General features: G+C 46.4%; 1 protein-coding gene across 7 annotated transcripts in view; it reads right to left on the reverse strand.

The window, feature by feature from the left end:
• LOC137534830 (uncharacterized) overlaps positions 1 to 23280 on the reverse strand; it is a 78297-nt gene that overhangs the window by 47998 nt on the left and 7019 nt on the right. For 5 of the 7 annotated variants that reach the window (XR_011024384.1, XM_068256492.1, XM_068256490.1 and 2 more), the window contains exons 2-13: positions 15885 to 15995; positions 15673 to 15770; positions 14849 to 14951; positions 9949 to 10053; positions 9744 to 9835; positions 9539 to 9641; positions 8410 to 8508; positions 7348 to 7445; positions 1589 to 1688; positions 1022 to 1126; positions 811 to 908; positions 613 to 715 (exon numbers count right to left, since the gene is read on the reverse strand). Coding sequence is in view for 6 of the 7 variants with exons in the window: in XM_068256492.1 (XP_068112593.1) it covers positions 613 to 715; positions 811 to 908; positions 1022 to 1126; positions 1589 to 1688; positions 7348 to 7445; positions 8410 to 8508; positions 9539 to 9641; positions 9744 to 9835; positions 9949 to 10053; positions 14849 to 14951; positions 15673 to 15770; positions 15885 to 15915 (1135 nt within the window). In the remaining variant the exon portion in view is untranslated. The remainder of the gene's footprint in view (positions 1 to 612; positions 716 to 810; positions 909 to 1021; positions 1127 to 1588; positions 1689 to 7347; positions 7446 to 8409; positions 8509 to 9538; positions 9642 to 9743; positions 9836 to 9948; positions 10054 to 14848; positions 14952 to 15672; positions 15771 to 15884; positions 15996 to 23280) is intronic. The other 2 variants (XM_068256489.1, XM_068256491.1) reach the window with 2 other exon arrangements.

The following is a 23280-nucleotide window of genomic DNA, read 5'->3' on the forward strand; positions in this document are numbered from 1 at the left end:
TATGTATAAAAAAACTTTAATTTCATCTGTCTCAGGTTTACTTTGTTACACAGTAGTACTATACTCTACATATGCACTCCCCACAGAGCTGCAGGGGATCCACTGAGAATGCTGTGCACATTGAACACAGAGGTGTTGTCTGTTTACAATCTCCTCATTCCCCTGCAGAGTACCTGCACATCATTCTTACATGTACCCACACTTACATTGCCTAGGGCCTGATAGATGTTCTTTGTTCCGGTTTGTACCTTTTACAAGTACTCTTACCAAGGACTAGTTTTAGTCTAAAGGGAATAAATATAGTAGTCTACATATCCTTCTCACTTCAGCTGTCTTGTAAAATTCCTAAGCATTGGCAGTTAAGAGAAGAATTTCATGTTACATACTTTTAATCAACAAAATTGTAATATGCAAATTAGAGGAGTCAGAGTCGAGGAGTCGGTGGAATCCTAAACTGAGGAGTCGGAGGATTTTTGGACCGACTCCACAGCCCTGATTAGGAGTTAATAACTCCTGACCCTCCCACAGATAGCACACCGTCTCCCCATTACCATCATCTAACAGAGGCTGGAAAGTGAAGAGATGGTAGTAGTGTTAGAGTATACTCCTCACCTGTGCTGATCTCTGCAGAAATGTTCTCCTCCTTGCATGGATCACCACTTCTCACACACATCTCTTCTGCATCTTCAGCTTTAGCAATGATCAGACCTCCCCCCTGCATAAGATACAATGCAGGGAGATCTAACAACATCTGTGCTGTTGGGTAACATAAAAATATCAGTATGAATTGTAAAGCTAAGCTCTACATACCAGACAATGGTGTGAGACTGTGAGATCTTCCTCTGTGTGATCCCAGGAATAAAGAGGACTGGGTCTTCTCTCTGGTGAATTTCTGCTGCTGGATTTATCTGGAGGAAATGTAAATATTGTAAAATATTAGAAAATTGTACTAGTTCCTCACCCAACAAGATATTGTATCTGCCAATATATGTTTATGTTTTTATTGGTGCTTGCTGCTCACCTGTGTCTAGGTCCAGAGTCATTTCCTTTATCTCAATATTTATACACCTTTCTTCCCCCTCCGCAGCTCTGGTGTCTCTCTGAGCCTCTCTAGAGTCTCCAGAGTCTGTGAATAAAGAAGAGAGAGTGGCCCCTGTACTGAGACGTATGAAGAGCACCAGACAGTGTGTGTGTGGGGGGGGCTGGTCACATCTTTCTCCTGGTAACAAGTAATGACATGATGTGAGGTGGAGAGACACGAAAAATGCTCTGGGAGAGATTAATCACAGAACCAGTGCAAAGGAAACTGGAGCAGAACTGGGGCAAAAGTTCAAATCAAGGATTTTGATTGGCTAATCTGAGGAACTGCCAAACTTCTGCACAGATGTTGCACTAGATTTCCTCCAATATCCTTTGAGCTGGTTTTGGTAAATTTGCCCCACTTTCTATTACTTCTGATTGGAGATGGCTGCTCCTGACTCCCCTCTGGGCACAAACTGTCTCTCCATTACTTTCTGTTGACAGAGGAACAGATATGTGTAGTGGCTGAACAAAGAGAATGTGACTGCTATCTGCATTTATTTCTCACCTGTGTTTATCTCTGGCGGAATTTCCTCCTTCTTACACAGCTCATCACCCCTCACACACTTCTCTTCATATCCAGCTTCAGCAACAATCAGGCTTTCATCCTAGATACGACACAATGCAAAGTGATTTAGCAAGGTCTGTGCTATGGTCAGTTGCATAAGAACATATTTTGCTAAGATCGCAGACCTGTTCACATATGGCCTGTGCGGCAGAGTCTGCAAGTGCCTTGTGATTCTACACAACATCAGATCACTCCTTGGCCATTGCTTGGGCCTTCTCATGGCTCCCGTAGCGACTGGAAGACCAGGAACTGCCAATGGGACAGGTAAGGTTACCACATACTTACACATTCTGCTTCTGAAAGAGGGGCTATGGAGGCTACTGTGCTACTAATATGCTGCTAATTCCTTGCCACTGGGGGAGGGGCTATGGAGGCTACTGTGTTACTAACATGCCGCTAATTTCCTGCCACTGGGGGAGGGGCTATGGAGGCTACTGTGCTACTAATATGCTGCTAATTCCTTGCCACTGGGGGAGGGGCTATGGAGGCTACTGTTACTAACATGCCGCTAATTTCCTGCCACTGGGGGAGGGGCTATGGAGGGTACTGTGCAACTAACATGCTGCTAATTCCTTGCCACTGGGGGAGGGGCTATGGAGGCTACTGTGTTACTAACATGCCGCTAATTTCCTGCCACTGGGGGAGGGGCTATGGAGGGTACTGTGTTACTAACATGCTGCTAATTTCCTGTCACTGGGGGAGGGGCTATGGAGGGTACTATGTTACTAACATGCTGCTAAATTCCTGCTTCTGGGGGAGGGGCTATGGAGAGTACTTTACTGTGTTACTAACATGCTGCTAATCTTTTTGTTCCAGAGTCACTGGCAACATTGATTGGAAGGGACTCAGACAGCAATGTAAACCAATTTTCTATTTCAAACAGTTTTATTGAAGTTTTCAAAGGAATATTACAGTGTACAATACAGGGCAAAATGCTCAATGAGACAAAACATCATGGCTGACATTTAGTTGACATTTGCACATGTTAAGCAAGACTCTATAGTCATGATGAGGAGTCCCTCAAAAAAAGGGGGCTGTGAGGCCCCGGGTTCTATGAAGGTGTAGGAGTCCAGTGCTCCAGTGCGAACACCAGGCCCCAAACTGAGGACTCTGCCCGAAAGCCTCTGGCCCCATCCAGATGGGACGGGTAGGCATAAATACCTTCAACAAGGAGAGAGGGTGGAAAGGAGGAGGGGATGAACAGAGAGGACAGAAAGAGGAAAAAGGAAAGGGAAGGAAGGTCTGGTCCCTGCCATGGTCCATGACTCCTAGTTCTGGATCTCACCATGAATAATTGAGTGGCTTCAGCTGGCTAACTATTGCCCGTGATTGCTAGAAATACCTTCCAGGGCTCCCAAATTTTGTCGACCTTAGGGCGCCTATCCAAAAGGGTTCCTGCCATCTGCTCCTGTACCATATATCCCGAGACCCTATGCTTGACTTCCTCAAACGGTACTAGTTGTTTCTTCCAGGCTCTCGCTATTGTTTGTTTGGCGGCTACAAAAATAAATTGAAGGAGGGATTCCTGATCGTTAGTGAGGGAGCCCGATTTGAAGTGTAGTAAAGCAGACCAAGGGTCTTTGCACAGTTGTGTGTGAAAGACGGCCTGTATCAGTCAGTAGAGTTTGGACCAGAAGCGAGATAGCATGGAACATGACCAGAAGGTGTGCAGTAGGTCCCCTCTGGATTGACACCCCCGGAAACACTTGTCATCCCCTCCAAAATGCGTGAGCCTGGAAGGAACCAGGTACCATCTCATCATTACTTTCAGGGAGGCTTCTACAAGGCCTAGGTTGATGGAAAGATGGAAAAGGCTGTGCCAGGCTTGGGACCACTCTTCTGTAGTCCGGGTACCTTTCAAGTCGACCTCCCATCTTTTCACATACTCGTGTGAGAAGGAGGAGATAGGGGTGGTTAAGGATGAGTACAACTTGCTTATAAGCCCATTGCTCCTAATGTCCAACAGGCATGCGTTTTCAAATAACGACAGGGACAAACTGGGGTTTGAGTTGGGCCTCAGCAAAGAGTTAACCCAATGTCGCAGCTGCAAGTATCTAAAATACTCTAAGCCTGGGATTTGGTACTTATCCCTCAAAAGGTCCCAACTAACCACCTTTGAGTCGCTGATTAAATGGTGTACGATTAATAAATTATTTGAGACCCACCACCTGAAAGCTGCTAGGTCTTCATATGCTGGGGGAAAGAGAGTATTGTCAGCGATCGGCAAAAGTGGCAGGTGCGGGGATAGCAATCTTCGGGAATATTTGAGAGAGTCCCAGACCCTTAGGCAGTGCTTCATTATGTTGCTTAAAAGGGGTGGCCGTAGCTTAGGTGGAAGCCAAATAGGGCATTGCACTGATAAAGAAGCTGCGGGAGCAATATCAAATAGTACCCATTGTGGCATGTCTGACCATCTATATAGGCCAACCATCGGCGCAATCTGGGCTGCCTGGTAGTATGCACCTAGGTTGAGAAATCCCAGACCTCCAGCAGGTTTGGGTATATATATGGAGGTTCTAGCGACTCTAGGTCTGGAGTTACCCCAGATAAATTTATTTATTTTGCTCTGGAACAGCCTCAGGTAGTGCGGGGGGATACGGACAGGCAGCAGTCGGAAATGATAAAGTATTTTAGGCAGCAGGACCATTTTGATAGAGTGTACCCGCCCCAGCCAGGATAGTTGCATGGCTGACCAGCTTGAGGTATATTGTGTAATGAGCCCAGACAGCGCGTGGTAATTGGCCTGGAAGAGGGAGTCATAATTGGCTGTAAGATTGATGCCTAGGTAGGAGATTTGTTTTACTGCTATTTGAAAAGGGACTGATGCAATCAGTTCCTGCCAATCGGTTTGTTCAAGCGTGATATTCATTAGCTGCGACTTTTTGGGGTTAATCTTCAGGCCAGAGACCAGTGCAAACTCTTTCATGATCTCCATTAAGGCGGGGATTGAGGACTTGGGGTTGGACAGGAATAGTAATAAGTCATCAGCGAAAAGATTCAATTTATGTTGTGTGCCTGCTATTTGGAAACCAAGAACCTCTGTCGATTTTCTGATTGTTTGGGCTAACGGCTCCATTGCTATGATAAATAAGATTGGGGAGAGAGGGCACCCTTGGCGGGTCCCTCTCTCAATTGCAAAACTAGGGGAAAGATATCCCGTGTAATTAACTTTGGCTGACGGTGAGGAGTAAAGGGCCTGGATCCAGGCTATGAAAGATGGCCCGAATCCCCAGTGCCGCAAGATGGAGTAAAGGTAATCCCACGACAATGTGTCAAACGCCTTGTATATGTCTAGGCTCAGGCAGACTCCGGGGATCTTCCTATAGTGGAGGCTATCAAACACCTGGATGGCCCTGTACACTGCATCTGAGGCCTGGCGCCCTGGGACAAAGCCCACCTGATCTTTGTGAATTAGTAAGGGAAGAAATCTATTGATTCGTGTAGCCAATATTTTACTCAAAAGTTTTATATCTACATTGAGGAGTGAGATGGGGCGAAAACTACTGACTTCTAATGGTTCTATATCTGATTTGGGGAGCATGGCTATATTGGCTTGGAGAGATTCTTGGTTCGGGAGTTTGTTCTTATTATATTCATTGTATACTCTGGATAAGATAGGAGCTAGTATTTGCGCAAATGTTTTGTAGAAAAATGGGGAATAACCATAAGGGCCCCGGAGTTTTTGCATTTTTGAGTGACTTGATAGCCATTAAGACCTCTTCCGAGGTTATGTCTGCGTTAAGATCGTCCACATCAGCTGTGTTAACGGGGGGAAGCTGAAGTGAGTTCAGGTAGGCTTCCAACCTGGCGTTATTAATCCGACCCTCCGTTCCGTATAGCGCTTGAAGAAAGTCCTGGAAATACTGGACAATCTTGCACGTGTTAGCAGTGAGGGGAACGGGGGCCCTTTACCCGTAGGGTGGGGGGGCTATATTTTCTATTTTTTAGTTTGCGGGCTAAAAGAGTGTGTGGCTTGTTAGCCCAGCGATAATAAACATTCTTACGCCACCTGAGCTGTTTTTCTACCTCTTCACTCAGTAGTGAGTCTAATTGCAAGCACAGTCTATCCCTAGCCAGTCTGGAGGCTACTGATGGAGAGGATTTCCAAACTATATCTGCCTCCTCATACTGCTTTTTCAAGTCGTCTATAGTTTGAGTTTTTTGTTTTTTTAAGTAGGAAGCAAAACCTATTATTCGTCCCCTTACTGTTGCCTTCATGGCTCCCCAGAGAGATGCCACAGAGTCGACCGAGCCTTCATTGGTTTCCAGGTATTCAGTTAAGAAAGAAAGAATCTTCTCTCGGCAGTCTTGCCTTGAGAGCAGAGAGTCGTTTAGCCTCCAAGTAAAATCCCTACCTCTGGGTATCAAAGAGGACAATTGAGTTTGCACTGGGTCATGGTCTGACCAGGGAACTGAGAGTATTTTAGCCACGACAGCATTATGCAAGTAAGGGGCATGCATAAAAATGTGGTCAATTCTGCAGAAGCTCCCGTGTGGGTTTGAGTAGAAGGTGTAATCGCGTGCCAGTGGGTTCAGTTCACGCCAGACATCCAACAGTCCCTTATTCCGAAACAATCGGGAGACTGCTAATGACTGAGCTGTAGAAACAGGCTGGGGAGCAACTGCAGAACCAAGCTTATGCGCCTTGTCCATCTCTACATCTAGTACCATATTTGTGTCGCCACATAGAATGATCATACCTTCTCCGTGCTGATCTACGACCTGGAGGAGGTGGGAGAGGAAACGGTCTTGAAATTGGTTAGGTGCATAATAAGAGACCAAGGTTATTTTAGAGTTGAAGAGTGTTCCCCGCAGCAGTAGGTATCTCCCTGTAGGGTCAGCAATAACATGTTCACATTTGAAGGGCAGGCCCCTTCTAAAAGCTATTGTCACCCCTCGGACTTTCTCCCTCGCACATGCATGAAAAGCCATTGGGAAATGCTTACTAAGATAAGAGGGCTGACTTGTTCGTGAAAATCTGGTCTCTTGTAGGCACACTATATCTGTGTGCAGAGACTTATAGTAGTGGAAGGCTTTACTCCGTTTCTGTGGGGAGTTGAAGCCCTGCACGTTATGTGATGTTAATTTCAATTGTGAACTAGCCATATTTAAAGGCAGGGGAGAAAGCCAGAGTAAGCCACCTAAGCGTTGGTATATATGTAGATGTGGGATCTAAAATTAAAGCTTTGGACGCGACCAGGAGGGACCAGAAATAAAGATGGGGGGGAAGAAAGGAATAGAGAGGACAGTAAAAAGGAAAGAGAAAAACGGAAAAAGACCCAAGATTAGCACGCCAGCTGTCCTGAAAACAGGACAAGAAGGCGATGTCCAAGTTTAGAGGTGCCTGAGCCTGGATTGGGCTCTCCAGGCTCGGTGCCAGAAAGCAAGCGAAAAAATGAATCGCTCGCATGGGGTAAACCAATTTTCAAAAACTTCTGATGGACAGCACTATAAAGAAAAGTTTTGTCAGGAATTAGACTTTAACCTGTTGTCTGCCAGTAGCAGCTGTCCGAGGGCAGAACCACACAGGTCTCCCACAGCATCTCATCCACATGCTTTTGGCTTCTTGCATTAATTCCTGTTGTGTGTCGTTTTTATCATTTTTAACATTTCCTAAATATGAGTCATGTCACGGTCTACCTTCATAGAGTTGTTAGGAGAAGAGTTTTATCAGCTGCCTGATTATCCACTCCAACTACCTGATCATTATGTGTTATCATGTGATCTTCCTGTGCTGGATCCCAGGAACAAAGAGGACTGCGATTTCCGTATGCTGGACTTCTGTTGCTGGATTCATCTGCAGGAAACATAAATACAGTGTAATGCTCTATTATTATATTAGGCTGTTAGTACTACTACTATATATTAGACTGTTAGCCAACAAGCAGGTCACTTTCACAAGGACAATATACCGTATTTTTTGGCATACAAGACACACCTTTTCTCCCCAAAAAATGTGGATAAGAAGTCACTGGGCTCGATTCACAAAGCGGTGCTAACCCAGTTAGAGACTTTAGGCGTGATAACCATTGCACCACGCTGGTGAAAAGTCAGTTTAGGTTGATAAGTTTAGGCGTGATAAGTTTAGGTGTGATAAGTTTAGGCATAAGTTTAGATAAGTTTAGATTGCGCGCAAAGTCTGGCACGCAAAGCAGCGCCATTAAACTCTATGCGAAGTGCACCAGACTTTGCTAGCGCAAAACGTTTGATCAGCTGTGCACTGCGGTGCTAACCCAGTTGGTGCTTAAACTCATCACGCCTAAACTTATCACGCCTAAACTTATCACACCTAAACTTATCACGCCTAAACTTATCATGCCTAAACTGAGTTTAGGCGTGATAAAGGGCTTTTCACCAGCGTGCTAACTGTTAGCATCGCTTTGTGAATCAGGCCCACTGTGTCTTATATGCCAAATCCCAGGAGTCCCCGACTTAGAAACGCCCACCGATATGAACCACCGACATGTCGGGGACTCCCTGTATTGTCCCCATGTCCCCTCCGCTCCCCACAAGCAGTGGCAACATGGCCGACCTAATACATCGGAGCCCATGGATATCAGAGACCTCTCCCATCTCTCACTGTTCCCCCAGTGCCGGCTTCTGCTGATAGGATCAAAAACGCTCTTGAACCATGGATGCACCAGGTTTAGTATGTTTCATTTTTCAATTTTTTTGAGGTGTAAACTTGGGTGATTCTTATAGTCCATAGCGTCTTGTATGTGAAAATATGGTATCTTTTGTATTAGGTATTTAGCGCTCACCTGATCCTATACCCATATTTACTTCCTTGTCTTTAGAAACTATACACCTTTTCTCCTCGTCATCGTCCTCGGTTTTGACAGGTCTCTGAGCTGCGGGTTCTATGGATAAATATGAGAGTCACTCCTGTATTGAGAAGTATGAGAAACAGGGGAAGGGGGTGGAATGACATGTGCATGATGTGAGGACTCCAGACTCCCCCACTGGCCATATTACTTGTAATTGGGGCTAATAGCGCCACACTTCAGCATCATTCAGCACTCAACCTGCAGACAGGGTCAGGGGTAGTACTCTTACTTACGCCGCAGAGCGTGATTCATGTGGCTCCTTAATTACGCCTTTCAAAGCCAAAAAGAAGAAGTATTAGTCACATGAAATGCCTCATGAAGTGCAAGTCAGTGACCTTCCCCTGACTCTATCTGCTGGCTCAATTCTGGATGGTGCTGAAGAGTGGTGTTCAGGTTGATTTGCAATGATGTTCCGAACTGCAACATCATCACTACTCCTGACCCTCCCACTGAGAATACTCTCCATATCACTACTATTACTAATATCTACCTATTCTAATAGGGGCCCATAGCTCATCACCCTCCCACTGAGAACACACTGGGCCAGATTTATCAAAGCATTACCGACAGTTTTTTCTTCTAAAACTGTTCTAACCAGCAGAGGAACTGTTCTGCATGATAGTAAGAAACTTCTCAAATCCTACGTAATAGCAGCAGTTTAGCGTGGAATTCTAGAGCTGCACTACAGTTAAGAAAAGTGTAAATCCATCCCTAAACTTCTGCAGATTAAGAAGTGCTTCACAGCAGTTCTACAGATAGTGCAGAGGTGCAGGCCAGGCATGATTTGTGAATTCAGAGCCTGCTGACAGTGTTGGTTAACTCAGCAACAGTAATTTCCCTCACACACTGCACTGCCTGAGAGACCTTCACTGCGCAGCGCTAAACTTTGCGCACGCAAACTTTTGCGCGAATATTAGCACGTGCTAAGGGGCTTTTCACTGGCGTGCTAACACTTAGAACCCTTTTGTGAATCAAGCCCATTGTGTCCTAATTACTATCATCTAACAGAGGCCTAAGTGAAAAGAGTGAAGAGATTGTTGCAGTGTTAGTGTTTACTCCTCACCTGTGCTGATCTCTGCAGATATGTCCTCCTCCTTGCATGGATCATCATCCCTCACACACATCTCTTCTGCCTCTTCAGCTTTAGCAATGATCAGACCTCCCCCCTGCATAAGATACAATGCAGGGAGATCTAACAAGGCCTGTATTATTGGGTAACATAAAACCGAAGGATATTAGTGTGAATTGTATAGCTAAACTCTACATACCGGACAATGATGTGAAAACGTGAGATCTGTGGGATCCCAGGAATAAAGAGGACTGTGACTTCTCTCTGGTGAATTTCTGTTCCTGGATTTATCTGATGTAAATATGAATATTGTGAAATATTAGAACAGTTTACTAGTTCCTCACCCAACAAGCAGCTACATCTGCAAAAGACCTATATGTTCTTATTTGGGGCTTGCTGCTCACCTGTCTCTATGTCCATAGTCATTTCCTTTTCCTCAATCTTTATACGCCTTCCTTCCCCCTCCTCACCTCCGGCGTCTCTTGGAGCCTCTGTGGTGCTTTGGGGGTCTGTGAATAAAGAAAAGTGCGCTGTGTCTCTTGTACTAAGATGTATGAGGTACACCAGACATTGTGGTGGGGGGGTGGGGGGGGAGAGACTGGCCACATCTTTCTCCTGGTAACAAGCAACAACATAATGTGAGGAGGAGAGACACTGAATTTGTTCTGGGGCAGATTCATCAGAACAATTGCCATGAAAACTGGAGCAGAACTGGAGCAAAATGGAGCAGAGGTTTAAATTGAGGATTTTGACTGGATACTCTGAGGAACTGATTTTGCACCGGTTTTGCACAGTTACTTCTGATTGGGACTGGCTGCTCCTGACCCCGCCTCTAGTCACATACTGTCTCTCCATTACTTCTGATTGGGGCTGGTTGCTCCTGACCCCGCCTCTAGTCGCATACTGTCTCTCCATTACTTCTGATTGGGGCTGGTTGCTCCTGACCCCGCCTCTAGTCGCATACTGTCTCTCCATTACTTCTGATTGGGGCTGGTTGCTCCTGTCTCCCCCTCTGGTCACATACTGTCTCTCCATTACTTCTGATTGGGGCTGGATGCTCCTGACCCCGCCTCTAGTCGCATACTGTCTCTCCATTACTTCTGATTGAGGCTGACTACTCCTGACTCCCCCTCTGGGCACATACTGTCTCTCCATTACTTCTGATTGGGGCTGGTTGCTCCTGACTCCGCCTCTAGTCGCATACTGTCTCTCCATTACTTCTGATTGGGGCTGGTTGCTCCTGTCTCCCCCTTTGGTCACATACTGTCTCTCCATTACTTCTGATTGGGGCTGGTTGCCCCTGACCCCGCCTCTAGTCGCATACTGTCTCTCCATTACTTCTGATTGGGGCTGGTTGCTCCTGACCCCGCCTCTAGTCGCACACTGTCTCTCCATTACTTCAGATTGGGGCTGGTTGCTCCTGTCTCCCCCTCTGGGTACACACTGTTTCTACTTTGGCCTGGAAATCAACCAATCTAGAAGCCTTAAAGGGGAACTTCAGCCTAAACAAACATACTGTCATCAAGTTACATTAGTTATGTTAATTAGAATAGATAGGTAATATAATCTCTTACCCACCATGTTTTAAAAGAACAGGCAAATGTTTGTGATTCATGGAGGCTGCCATCTTTGTCATGGGGGCAGCCATCTTTTTGGTTGAAAGGAGGTGACAAGGAGCAGGAGAGACAGTTCCAACTGTCCTGTGTCCTGATTACCCCTCCCAGCTGCACACACTAGGCTTCAAATGTCAAATTCAAAATGTAAAAAAAAAAAATAATTTGCAAAACAGCAGAACGAGAACAACAACATCAGAAATCCCATCATGCTTTGCACAGCATCACAGGGAAAAAGCCCGGGCAGTTTTCTTCTGTGCAGCTAAAAATGAGGCTTGTATAAGAGAAACAAAGTTCTGATGCTGTGAAACTGTTAAAGAAACACCAAGCCTTTTCAGTGCTGCTGAGTCGATTTTTAGTCCGGAGGTTCACTTTAAAGAGAACCCTATGTGGGGTTATAAAATAAAAAAAAAAAAACAAGGCTACCTGATCCGGGAGGGGGCTGAGCGGATCAGGTTGCTGCCATCGCCACCACTCCTGTAGCCTTCTCTCCTTTACTTTAATTTCCGTGACCTCTGGGGCCATGATGCTGGAATGAGAGTAAGATGCTCTTCCAGCAGGCAGGGAGCCGGAGGAGCGGTGGGGCTACGGCCAGGGAGAGAGCTGCCCAATGGCAGCTGGGGAAAGCCTGCAGCAATGCCCCCAGAGGGTATTTTGAGCAGGGAATCCCTCTCCTCCCATTACCCTCTGGAATATCTACAATCATTGCCGCTAATTTTGAGATGCTATAGCACAGCGGGGGGGGGGGGGGGGACACAGAGGCATGTCATGAGGCAGGGGACATGCCTCTGTGTCCCATCTGCCCCCCTGCCGAACCACCTCAGGTTCTCTTTAAAGTGAACCTAAAGTCAGGAATAAAAAATGAGTTTAACTCACCTGGGGCTTCCCTCTGCCCCGTGAAGCTGATCGGTGCCCACGCTGACTCCATCAGATGTACCTGGACCGGCCGGCGGCGACTACCGGTTTCGCCGTCACCGGCCGACAGGCTGGGAACGCGAGTGATTCTTCGCGTTCCCAGCCAGAATAGCGCCCCCTATGCTGCTATTGCAGCCTCCCTATGCTGCAATAGCAGCATAGGGGGCGATATTCTGGCTGGGAACGCGAATAATCACTCGCGTTCCCAGCCTGTCGGCCGGTGACGGCGAAACCGGAAGTCGCCGCCGGCCGGTCCAGGGACATCTGATGGAGTCAGCGTGGGCACCGATCAGCTTCACGGGGCAGAGGGAAGCCCCAGGTGAGTTAAACTCATTTTTTATTCCTGACTTTAGGTCACTTTAAGTTAGCCATAGAGGCTCTAAAAGACAAAGCATACCAAATGTTCTATGCCATCAGGAAATAACTGTACCACCTCAAACCACAGGTAAAGGTCTGGCTGAAAGTCTTTGGCATTGTCATCACCCCAATCCTACTCTGAAGGAAGTGAAGTAAGGGGCCCCATTATCTACCCAGATCGATCCAAATGAGATATACAAAAATATTCCACCTGGATTTCTGCAAACACAACCTCTATGTCCATCGGAGTACCTCAAACATTGCCTGCCGAGCTGGGTAGGTTCCTACTACTGCCCGAGATACAGGAGTGCAGTCCTACTAGGCCACATACAGAGCTGCAGCCCCGACTCATACCACTACAAAGCCATGTTGCACAATGTGCCCTTAAAGAGAATCTGTACTCTAAAATGCTTACAATAAAAAGCATACCATTCTATTCATTATGTTCGCCTGTGCCCCTCTGTGCTGTTTCTGCCACTCCCTGCTGCAATCCTGGCTTGTAATTGCCAGTTTTAGGCAGTGTTTACAAACAAACTAACCAGCTTGTGATAGGCTAAGATAAGTAGAGTCTGTGACTTATACAGAGCCTGCAGGGGGCGTGGAGAGGGTGTGTATAGCCTTTATCCTATCACAGCAGAGCAGCAGATCCTTGCCTGAGTGCCTGAGCCCGACAAAGCTGTCAGAGGAAAGAAGATTAGATTATATAACAGAGATAATACAGCCAATGTGCAACTGGGAAAGGCTGCAGTAATCCAGACCACATTAGAACAGGTATAGAAACTTATAGGATAGAAGAAATAAGGCTGCAAATTTTGTTACAGAGTCACTTTAAATGGTCAACTCTATGCTCCCTCCAAACCCAAATCCACAGGTCCTAACAAGAGCCCTGATAAAACAAACCACAGCCAAGATCAAAGCGGACTATGTGGATAAATGAAGGAAACAGTCACAAGAGATAACTATATACCGGTTCCTACAGAGAGAATATGGTCCCATAAAATCTTCAGATCTCTATAGGAAGGCAAATCCTGAGTGTCTACAAACTGAGTGCTCACAAGCTGGAATTCAACTCTAGGAGACACAGAAAGACATAAAAACCCAGGGAGGAGAGACTATGCCAGCACTGTGACCAGAGGACCCTCAAGGATGAGAATCACTTCCTGCTGAACTGCCCAGTATATAGACTGGAGTCTATATCATTAGACTGCAGTTCCCCAACCCTGTCCTCAAAGCCCACCAACAGTACATGTTTTGCAGAAAACCACACACAATCACAGGTGGGGTAATTAGTGCCTCAGCAAAGCTGATTAACTACCCCTGTGGATTTCCACAAAATCACTGTTGGTGGGCCTTGAGGACAGGATTGGGGAATACTGCTAGAGGATGACAAAAAACTCTACATTCTATTAGAAGAAGAATCCAGTGACAATCCCTGCACACTATGTCACAGCATGCCACAGACTGAAAGGAGGAATCTGCAGTTACAATCGCTGCACACTATGTCACAGCATGCCACAGGCTGAGAGGAGGAATCCATAGTGACAATCCCTGCACACTATGTCACAGCATGCTACAGAAAGAGAGGAGGAATCCACAGTGAGAATAACTGCACACTATGTTACAAGCATGCCACAAACTGAGAGGAGGAATCCAGTTACAATCACTGTACACTATGTCACAGCATGTCACAGCCTGAGAGGAGGAATCCAGTGACAACCGCAGCACACTATGTCACAGCACGCCACAGACTGAGAGGAGGAATGAGGAATCCACAGTGACACTTGCTGCACACTATGTCACAAGCATGCCACAGGCTGAGAAGAGAATCCATAGTGAGAATCACCGCACACTATGTCACAGCATGCCACAGACTGAGAAGAGGAATCCACAGTGACAATTGCTGCACACTATGTCACAAGCATGCCACAGGTTGAGAAGAGAATCCATAGTGAGAATCACTGCACACTATGTCACAGCATGCCACAGACCGAGAAGAGGAATCCACAGTGACAATTGCTGCACACTATGTCACAAGCATGCCACAGGCTGAGAAGAGAATCCACAGTGAGAATCACTGCACACTATATCACAGCATGCCACAGACTGAGAGGAGCATCAATGAAATGAAAATCTAAAAAACAAAATCCAAAAACTGCTTATCCACTATACCTCTATCCAACCCTAACTCCCAAGAATCACCCCCTTCATATCCTCCAATTCCCCTTGCTTTGGCAATGCTTTTATGTATCTTGGTTGTGTCAATAAAGCTATGCTTTTGCGGTTATTGACTGCCGCCCTGGGTACATACTGCCTCTCCATTACTTTCTGCTGACAGAAGAGAGGGGATACGAACAGATAGGTGTAGTGGCTGAACAAGGAGAATGTGTGACTGCTATCTGCACTAGTGTTTATTTCTCACCTGTGATGATCTCTGGAGGAATTTCCTCCTTGATACACAACTCATCACCCCTCACACACTTCTCCTCTTCATGTTCAGCTCCGGCAACCATCAGGCTTTCACCCTAGATAAGACACAATACAATAAGGTCTGTGCTATGGTCAGTTGCATAAGAACACGTTTTTCTAAGATTTCAGGACTGTTCACAAATGGCCTGTAAAGGCAATACTTATAACCACTGCCTGCCAGGCCCCCAATGTATACTAACAGCAGTGAAGTGTGCAACTAACAGCAGGACAGATAAGATTGCTACATACTTACACCTTCAGCTGCTGCTGATGGAAGGGCTATGGAGGGTACTACAAGTGTGCAATGGCTTGCTCTACAAGGGGCGTATGGAGACCAGTAAAGAGGGCAATGGAGTCCTAAAATAAGGCAATGAAGGGTTTTACAGTGGGGCTACAGCTGGCACTAAAGGGAAGCAATCAAGGGCGTCACAGGTGGGTATAGATGGCACTACATGGAAGTATGGAGGAGACTAGAGGGTGTTATAAAGGGCACTATAGGAGTGCCCTGAGGGTATGGGTGGGGGACTAAAAGGGAAAATAGAGCTACAAGGTGGCTATAGAGGGAACTACAGGTGGCATTTAAAAGCACTACATGAGCCTCCAGGGGACACTAACATAATAGTAGGCATATCTATAACACATGGAAACAGGGGACATTACTGAAGGGTGGGGGGCTTGCTTTAAAGAAAGAGACAGGGCCAATATCTGCCCCAGGTCCCCTCAGTCTAGATGCACAAATGGCCATGATGTCACAATTTCAGTATAAAGCTAGTATACCTGAAAATCATGTGAGGTCACCTGATCTTCCTGTATGGATATCTGAGAGGGAAGAAGACTGAGAGATATCTCTGCTGGGGTTCCGTCACTGGATCCTCCTGTAAGAACACACACACACAGCCTAAATACATTATTTCTATGGAGAATGGGAGCATCTGGGAGGATTGTCCATACTGTCCTCCCCATAGTGCACATGTCTATACTCCTCTTACCCGGTGATCTGAGGAGCGTCTGATTCTCCATAGTGATGCCCTTTTCAGATCCTTGTATCCTTCCAAATGTTACTCCCTTTTATAGGTGAAGGCTGACTGGCAGAGCTCAGGCTGCAATAAATAAACATGACACATCATGTAAACATCAATGGTGTAAAGAAAATACTGTAAAGTATAAATGTAAGACTGAAATCTATGCAGCCACACTGGGCATTTTTATCAACAGTGGCGTACGCATGTTGCGGGCCGCTTGTGATGTGGGTGCAGGGAGAAGCTAAAGGATGGCTCTCCCTGTGCTAGGTAATCTCAGAGAATATATTCAATATATTCCTTGAGGGCTTGTTCACACTAGGGGCGCTTTCGGGATTTTTTAAGCGCCATTAATTTTGAAATTCGCAATAAAAGCGCTTGTATGATGATTCCCTATGAGAGTGTTCATATCTGAACAGTTCAATTACAATCCGCTCACCAAAACGCTGCCTGTGCCATTTTCGGGGTGATTGGCCTCAGTGGAAGGTATAGGGAAATCGCAAAACACTTGAAAAACTTGTGTCAGGGAGTGAATTAAAAAAATCGCTCTGCAAAAAAAAGGTTTAGAAAAGCGCTTTAAAAAAAATGCACCGTGCAGTCAAGCGCCAAGAGGCACTAAAAAATAGTGCACAAAATTGCAAAACGCTTGCGATTTCGATTTTAGATGTGAACAAGGCCTCAGTCGGATAATAGTAGACAGTGGTCAGATGTATTGTAGACAGCTATGTAAGTTGGATAGTAGACAGCTCTTTGCCAGTTGGATGGTAGTAGACCGCTGTCAGTTGGATAGTAGTAGATAGCTCTCTGTAAGGGCCCATTTCCACTAGTAAGTGATGCGAATGCGGCTACCTAGCCACATCGCATCACTTCCGCCGCTGGCCGCATCACTTCCGCATCTCCCGATGCGGAAGTCCATGGAGGAGATGGGACGCGGCTGCGAGCGTGCGAAAATCTGCAGCATGCTGCAGATTTTCGGATCGCTCCGCACCGCACAACATGCACGCAGTGGAAACTCTTCCACTGGCATGCATGTGTTTCAGCACACCCGCGGGGCGATGCGGCTATGGAGCCGCATCGCACCGCTCCTAGTGGAAACGGGCCCTAAGTTGGATGTTAGTAAACAGCTGCCAGCTGGATAGCAGTACATGGCTCTTTGTCAGTTGGATATTAGTAGACAGCTCTCTGTCAGTTGGCATAGTAGACAGCTATCTAAGTTGGATAGTAGTAGACAGGTCTCTGTCAGTTGGATGGTAGACTGCTATGTCAGTTGGATAGCAGTAGATAGCTCTCTGTCAGTTGGATAGTACTAGACAGCTCTTTGTCAGTTGGATAATGCAGACATCAAACCAAAAAACTTTGATTCCGGTGATACCTTTAATGACTAACTGTACATGCTTTATTGCAATAAACCATGTACAGTTAGTCATTAAAGGTATCACCGGAATCAACGGTTGTTGGTTTGATACCTGCATTTCTGCACCTCGACTAACACTGGACTTCACTTGTCAGTTGGATAGTAGTAGACAGTTCTCTGTCAGTTGGATAGCTGACAGCTCTGTCATTTGGATAGCAGTACAAAGCTATTTGTCAGTTGGATGGCAGTACACTGCTTTGTCAGTTAGATAGCAGTACACAGCTCTCTGACAGTTGGATAGCAGTAGACAGCTCTCTGTCAATTAGATAGCAGTAGACTGCTCTCTGTTAGTTAGATAGCAGTACACAGCTGTCAAGTTGGATGGTAATAGACAGCTCTCTGTCAGTTAGATGGTAGACAGCTAGGTCAGTTGGACAGTAGTAGACTGCTTTGTCAGTTGAAAAGTAGTAGACAGCTGTCAGTTAAAAGTAGTAGACAGCTCTCTGTCAGTTGTATGGTAGACAGCTATGTAGTATACTGCTCTCAGTCAGTTGGATAGCAGTAGTCTGCTCTCAGTCAGCTGAAAAACAGTAGACAGCTCTGTCAACTGGATGGTAGACAGGGCAGTTAGACAGTAGTAGACAGCTCTCTGTCAGTTAGATAATAGTAGACAGTTGTCAGATGTATTGTAAACAGATATGTAAGTTGGATAGTAGACAGCTCTCAGCCAGTAGAATGGTAGTAGATAGCTGTCAGTTGGATGGCAGTAGATAGATCTCTGTACATTAGATGTTAGTAAACAGTTAGATGGCAGTAGACAGCTCCCTGTTAGTTGGATAGCAGTAGACAGCTCCCTGTCAGTTGGATAGCAGTAGACAGCTCCCTGTCAGTTGGATAGCAGTAGACAGCTCCCTGTCAGTTGGATTGCAGTAGACAGCTCTCTGTCAGTTAGATAGCAGTAGACAGCTCCCTGTCAGTTAGATAGCAGTAGACAGCTCCCTGTCAGTTGGATAGCAGTAGACAGCTCCCTGTCAGTTGGATAGCAGTAGACAGCTCCCTGTCAGTTGGATAGCAGTAGACAGCTCCCTGTCAGTTGGATAGCAGTAGACAGCTCCCTGTCAGTTGGATTGCAGTAGACAGCTCTCTGTCAGTTAGATAGCAGTAGACAGCTCCCTGTCAGTTAGATAGCAGTAGACAGCTCCCTGTCAGTTGGATAGCAGTAGACAGCTCCCTGTCAGTTGGATAGCAGTAGACAGCTCCCTGTCAGTTGGATAGCAGTAGACAGCTCCCTGTCAGTTGGATAGCAGTAGACAGTTCCCTGTCAGTTGGATAGCAGTAGACAGGCTCTTTTAGCCGCATGCTTCACCCGGCTAATTTTGGCAAGCACCTGGCTGTCGGCGTACCGCCACCTATGCTGTAAGCAGAGTTGCACCGGTCCTTCATTCCTCCTTCGCACCACGCCCGGCTACTTTTTCATGCCACCCGGCTGGAGAAAAATTCTGGGGAGAACACTACGACATCACCTACACAGTTATAACTCCCCCAAGATGACACCACTTTTTGTTTCCCAGGCCTCCTTCACTACCCGTCTGTCTGTGACCTGCTCCTCTGCATCCACAGCCATGACATACCTACCGGATTACATGAGATGTACACTTCAGCCCCCTTCCTATATCTTACTTTTCAAGCATGGCTTCATCTGAAGACATACCATCATTAGATGCTGCCTGATAGACCACGCCTCCTCACCGCCTACTTAGGTCTACCAAAGTAAATACGGCATATTGTCATTTTCACTGCAATACCATGTTCACCCCAAACATCACTTACAGGCCCCTTTTTCACTGATCAACTTAAAGTGAACCTGAAGTGTGAAAATGAATGAGTATGAGTGTGGCTGCACCGCACAGGCGCAAGTAAGGCCCACTCCTGCACTGCAGTATATAGCCATTTGTGTAGAAAGGAAAAAAACATGCAGGAGTACCTCCATACAGTAACTGCCCCTGTGCAGTGCTGTTCCGCTCATACACAGCCGGGAGCACCGCTGTGAGAACATATTCAGCAAGCCCTTGTTGAGTATGTTCAAAGGGCCCCAGCTTTGAATCTGGGGGGTCGAGGAGGCTGAAGAAAACCTCTGGACTATCCAGAGGCTTCCCACTACTGAGATAAGTGTTCATTTTTTTTCTTTTTTGGCGTCAGGTACCATGTAAGGGATGTGGGTATATACATTAACCACTTCACCCCAAGGCGGTTTTTACCTTAACGGACAAGAGCGATTTTCACCTTTCAGTGCTCATCCCTTTCATTTGCCAATACACAATTGTCGGCCAATCATGCTCTGTTCCCAGCAGCTATATAGAGCAATCACGGGTAGTGTAAACTGTAGGTTGCGTGATCGCAGCACAATTGCGATCGCACTTCCTAGTGGAAAAGGGCCCTTACCTCCCCACCCGGCTACTTTTTCCTGCCCCCTGGCTAAAAAAATGTTGCGGGAGAACCCTGCAGCTGTATAGCAGTAGACAGCTCTTGGTAAGTTGGATATTAGTAGACAGCTCTCTGTCAGTTGTGCACATTGTATACGTTCTACTGTATATAAATGGCCTCCATGCATAACAGGGAAAAATCTATCACAATTGTATCTGGAGAGAATTGATTAAATTAGCCTAGGCGGAGATCAAATTTACAATCTGACAGCGTCACATAACCGAGGCTGGAACCACCAGTCTTCCCATCTAAGTTACAAAGGACATGCTGATGACGCGCTTGGAGCAAAGGTACAGGCAGAGGGAAACGAGTGAGAAACTGTGGGCGGAGTCTGTTGCCCGGCGCCTGCCCAGCTGATGACACGCTAGGCAGAGGACGAAGGCAAGAGAGCTGATGACGGAGGAGGAGGAGGCGGCGGCGCACAGTGGGAGAACAAGGTTTGCAAGTCACTGCCGGGAATGAGAGCCGGTGAGCCGCTGCTACTACAGCGGTAGGGCGTGGGATATTGGCGAAAGCCGGCACTCTGATGATCACGGAATCGCCATTTCCGTGATCGCGATTTCGGTGCAAAAACGATAAATCGTTCAGGCCTACTTTAAAATACGGCTTTTTACCTTTTATTTATGTTAGGCATGTTTGCCCCTGTTAAAACGCTGCTATCCCGCTGCAGAACGAGGATTTTTTTTTACCCCCCAAATCCCCTGTGCAAAATCCACAACTTTCTTGGTGGTGGATTTTGCTGCCCAGGGAGGCAGAGCTTTCGGCTGCACATCAATCAGCGCGTATCTCCGCCTCTCCCCCGCCCCTCTGCCTCTCACTAATGCGCTCCCTGCAGTGTGCCCCAGGGGATTTGGGGGTAAAAAAACGACTCGCTCTGCCGTGGGATGGCAGCGTTTTAACAGGGGCAAACATGCCTAACATAAATAAAAGGTAAAAAGTCATTTTTTTACATTGGCTTTAGGCTCTTTAAATATCTATGGGTGGCACAGTGCATTGTGCTCTCCCCTTGCAGCACTGGGTCCCCAGTTTGCACCTCAACCAGGGCACTATCTGCATGGAGTTTGTATGGTCTTCCTCATGTCTGTGTGGGTTTTCCTCTCCCATATCTAAAAAACATACAGATAAGTTAATTGGCTTCCACCTAAATTAGTCCTAGACTATGATTGGCGTATGACATTGGTAGGATTAGATTGTGAGCCCCTCTAAGGATAGTTATATATACTCTGTAAAGCGCTGCAGGAGATGTCAGCTCTATATAAATACTAAATGTTTATGGATGTTTAATGTCTCGCTTATGAATCATTTAGTGTTGGTGAAAGTTACCCCATTTTTGTAAACGGTAACACTAGTACTTAGGTCGTCCTTTTTGCACATCCATATTAGATTCCCCCATAGTATATGAAGTAAAAAGTATTTGTGGATTCAGAAAACACATGAAGTTGGGCACTATAGCATATCCCAACCTCTGGCCGGTTTCACACTTTTAGGCTACTTACACACCAGGACGTTGCGTTTAGGGGACGTTATAGGGCACATAATGTGCCCCTAACGCAACGCCTGGTGGTGTTGGAGCAGGACGCTACCAAGAGCCACGTTACAAGCAGCTCTTGGTGCACCTGCTCTGTCAGAGGCGCTGCGGAGACCACGTGAGCGGAGCTCTCTCGCATCACGTGGTCCCGCCAGCCAATCAGCGGCCGCTCCAAGAAGAAAACACTGCAAGTGCAGTGAATATTAAGTAGCCATGTGCCTGGCTACGTAGCGGCCTCTCCCCGCCTCCTCTCCGCCCCTAAAATAAAAAAAAGCACCTGTACTGAGCATGTGCAAACAGTCTAACGCGGCTTAGCCGCATGTAAAGTACTGCATGCAGTACGTTATCTAGACGTGCTGCGTTACTGTGTAACGCAACGTGGGCACTGTGAAATTGATTTTTCATTGCTGTGCGGTGGGGTGCATTACAGGCTGCTCTAACGTGCGCCTGTAACGTCCCACTGTGAAAGCAGCCTGAACCGGCGTTATAGGTGTGCTGCGATGAATGCACTACTAAAATAGCCTCCGGAGATTACTGCACCAATACGCGGTAGTCTCCCTTCAGGCTGCGAGCCAAGCAGGAAGTGAGCCTCTCTAGCGCTCACTTCCTGTGACCGAAATTAGACTTGCGCGGAAGTGTATTGAAAAAATACACTTTTGCGCATGCGCGTTGCAACGTTAACACCAGGAAAAAAGCTGCGTCGCCATAGTCTAACATTACTTCTGGTCGCCGCATGTCACCGTGCATGCAGGTCCCTATCGCGCTGTTGCCCACGCGCCAAATTGGAGACTTTCGCCACATCACATTCCATTGGTTTAGCGTTACCCGGTGGCAAAACAGTGTAACGAAACGCGGCAGTGTGAAAGGGGCCTCTGGGTCTGCATATTTTTTGCTAAATGTACATCCAGTCATTTAAATCCTTTAAAGGGAAGATCCGCGCTGGAAATGTAAAACAAACTGCACTTACCTGCTTCTTCCAGCTCCTGGCAGTCGATCTGTGCCCTCGTAGCAGCTCCAAGGGCACAGAACGACTGCCAGGAGCTGGAAGGAGCAGGTAAGTGCAGTTTGTTTTATATTTCCAGCGCCTATCTTCCCTTTAAAACCTGTGTAGAATTGAACGTTTTGGTTTCTACACGTGACATCAATGTCACAGCGCTTCTATAGATGGCTGCACATATCTGCTTATGTGTAGGCAAGTGCTGTCCATTTAGTTAGCACAAAAGAAGCAGAACCCATCTGCAAACCAAAACACTCGGTGAGTCATTTATTAGAAAATTAGAAAAGCATTTATTAAATCTCTAAGAACATATTTGTGCATATATCTCTATAGGCAGAAAAAGGAGGGTGGAACGGTCTGATTGTCAGTCCAGCACCTAAACATCCACAGCCAATATAATAAATTCTCTCCTCAATATGAGATGTAATATGTTATTTGGAGATTATAAACAGATAATCCAATCCTGAAAAGCAGATTTCTTAAAAAGTTTAGACCATAAGCAACATGGCTCTGAGTGTATCCTTACAGCTCCAGTAGCATAATCATCTTGGAATAGTTCAGTTGAAAACATCAAAGTATAATAACCATGCTGAACAAGAATCCAGTCCCCACTTAATTCTGATGTAGACCTGGAAGATACTGCTGCCAATAATCAGAGTTCAATCTGTCAGGAACACAGATGTCCAACCGCAACATCCAGTTAGTCGTGGGATCCAGGTAAGCAACAACATCACTTCATACGCACAAACCAGCAAGTATATGCAATATGGAATGTACTCAGTTCAAACAGCATATAACATGGAAGACTATGTATAGCTACCACTTTGATAGAGGAAGCGTCATCCATGTGCCAGATCTGTGATGCCTGCAGGGAAGGAGGCTGCGGGAGTCACCGCTGTGGTTGAAGACAGGCTTAGAAGTAGAGCGCTGTAAGTGGCTAAATGTCGGCCGGTTTCACCGGATGATCTGACTCCTCAGGACCTCAGACCGTACTGTTGCTGAC

This window comes from Hyperolius riggenbachi, chromosome 10 (assembly GCF_040937935.1).
Source record: "Hyperolius riggenbachi isolate aHypRig1 chromosome 10, aHypRig1.pri, whole genome shotgun sequence".
Lineage (NCBI taxonomy): Eukaryota > Metazoa > Chordata > Amphibia > Anura > Hyperoliidae > Hyperolius > Hyperolius riggenbachi.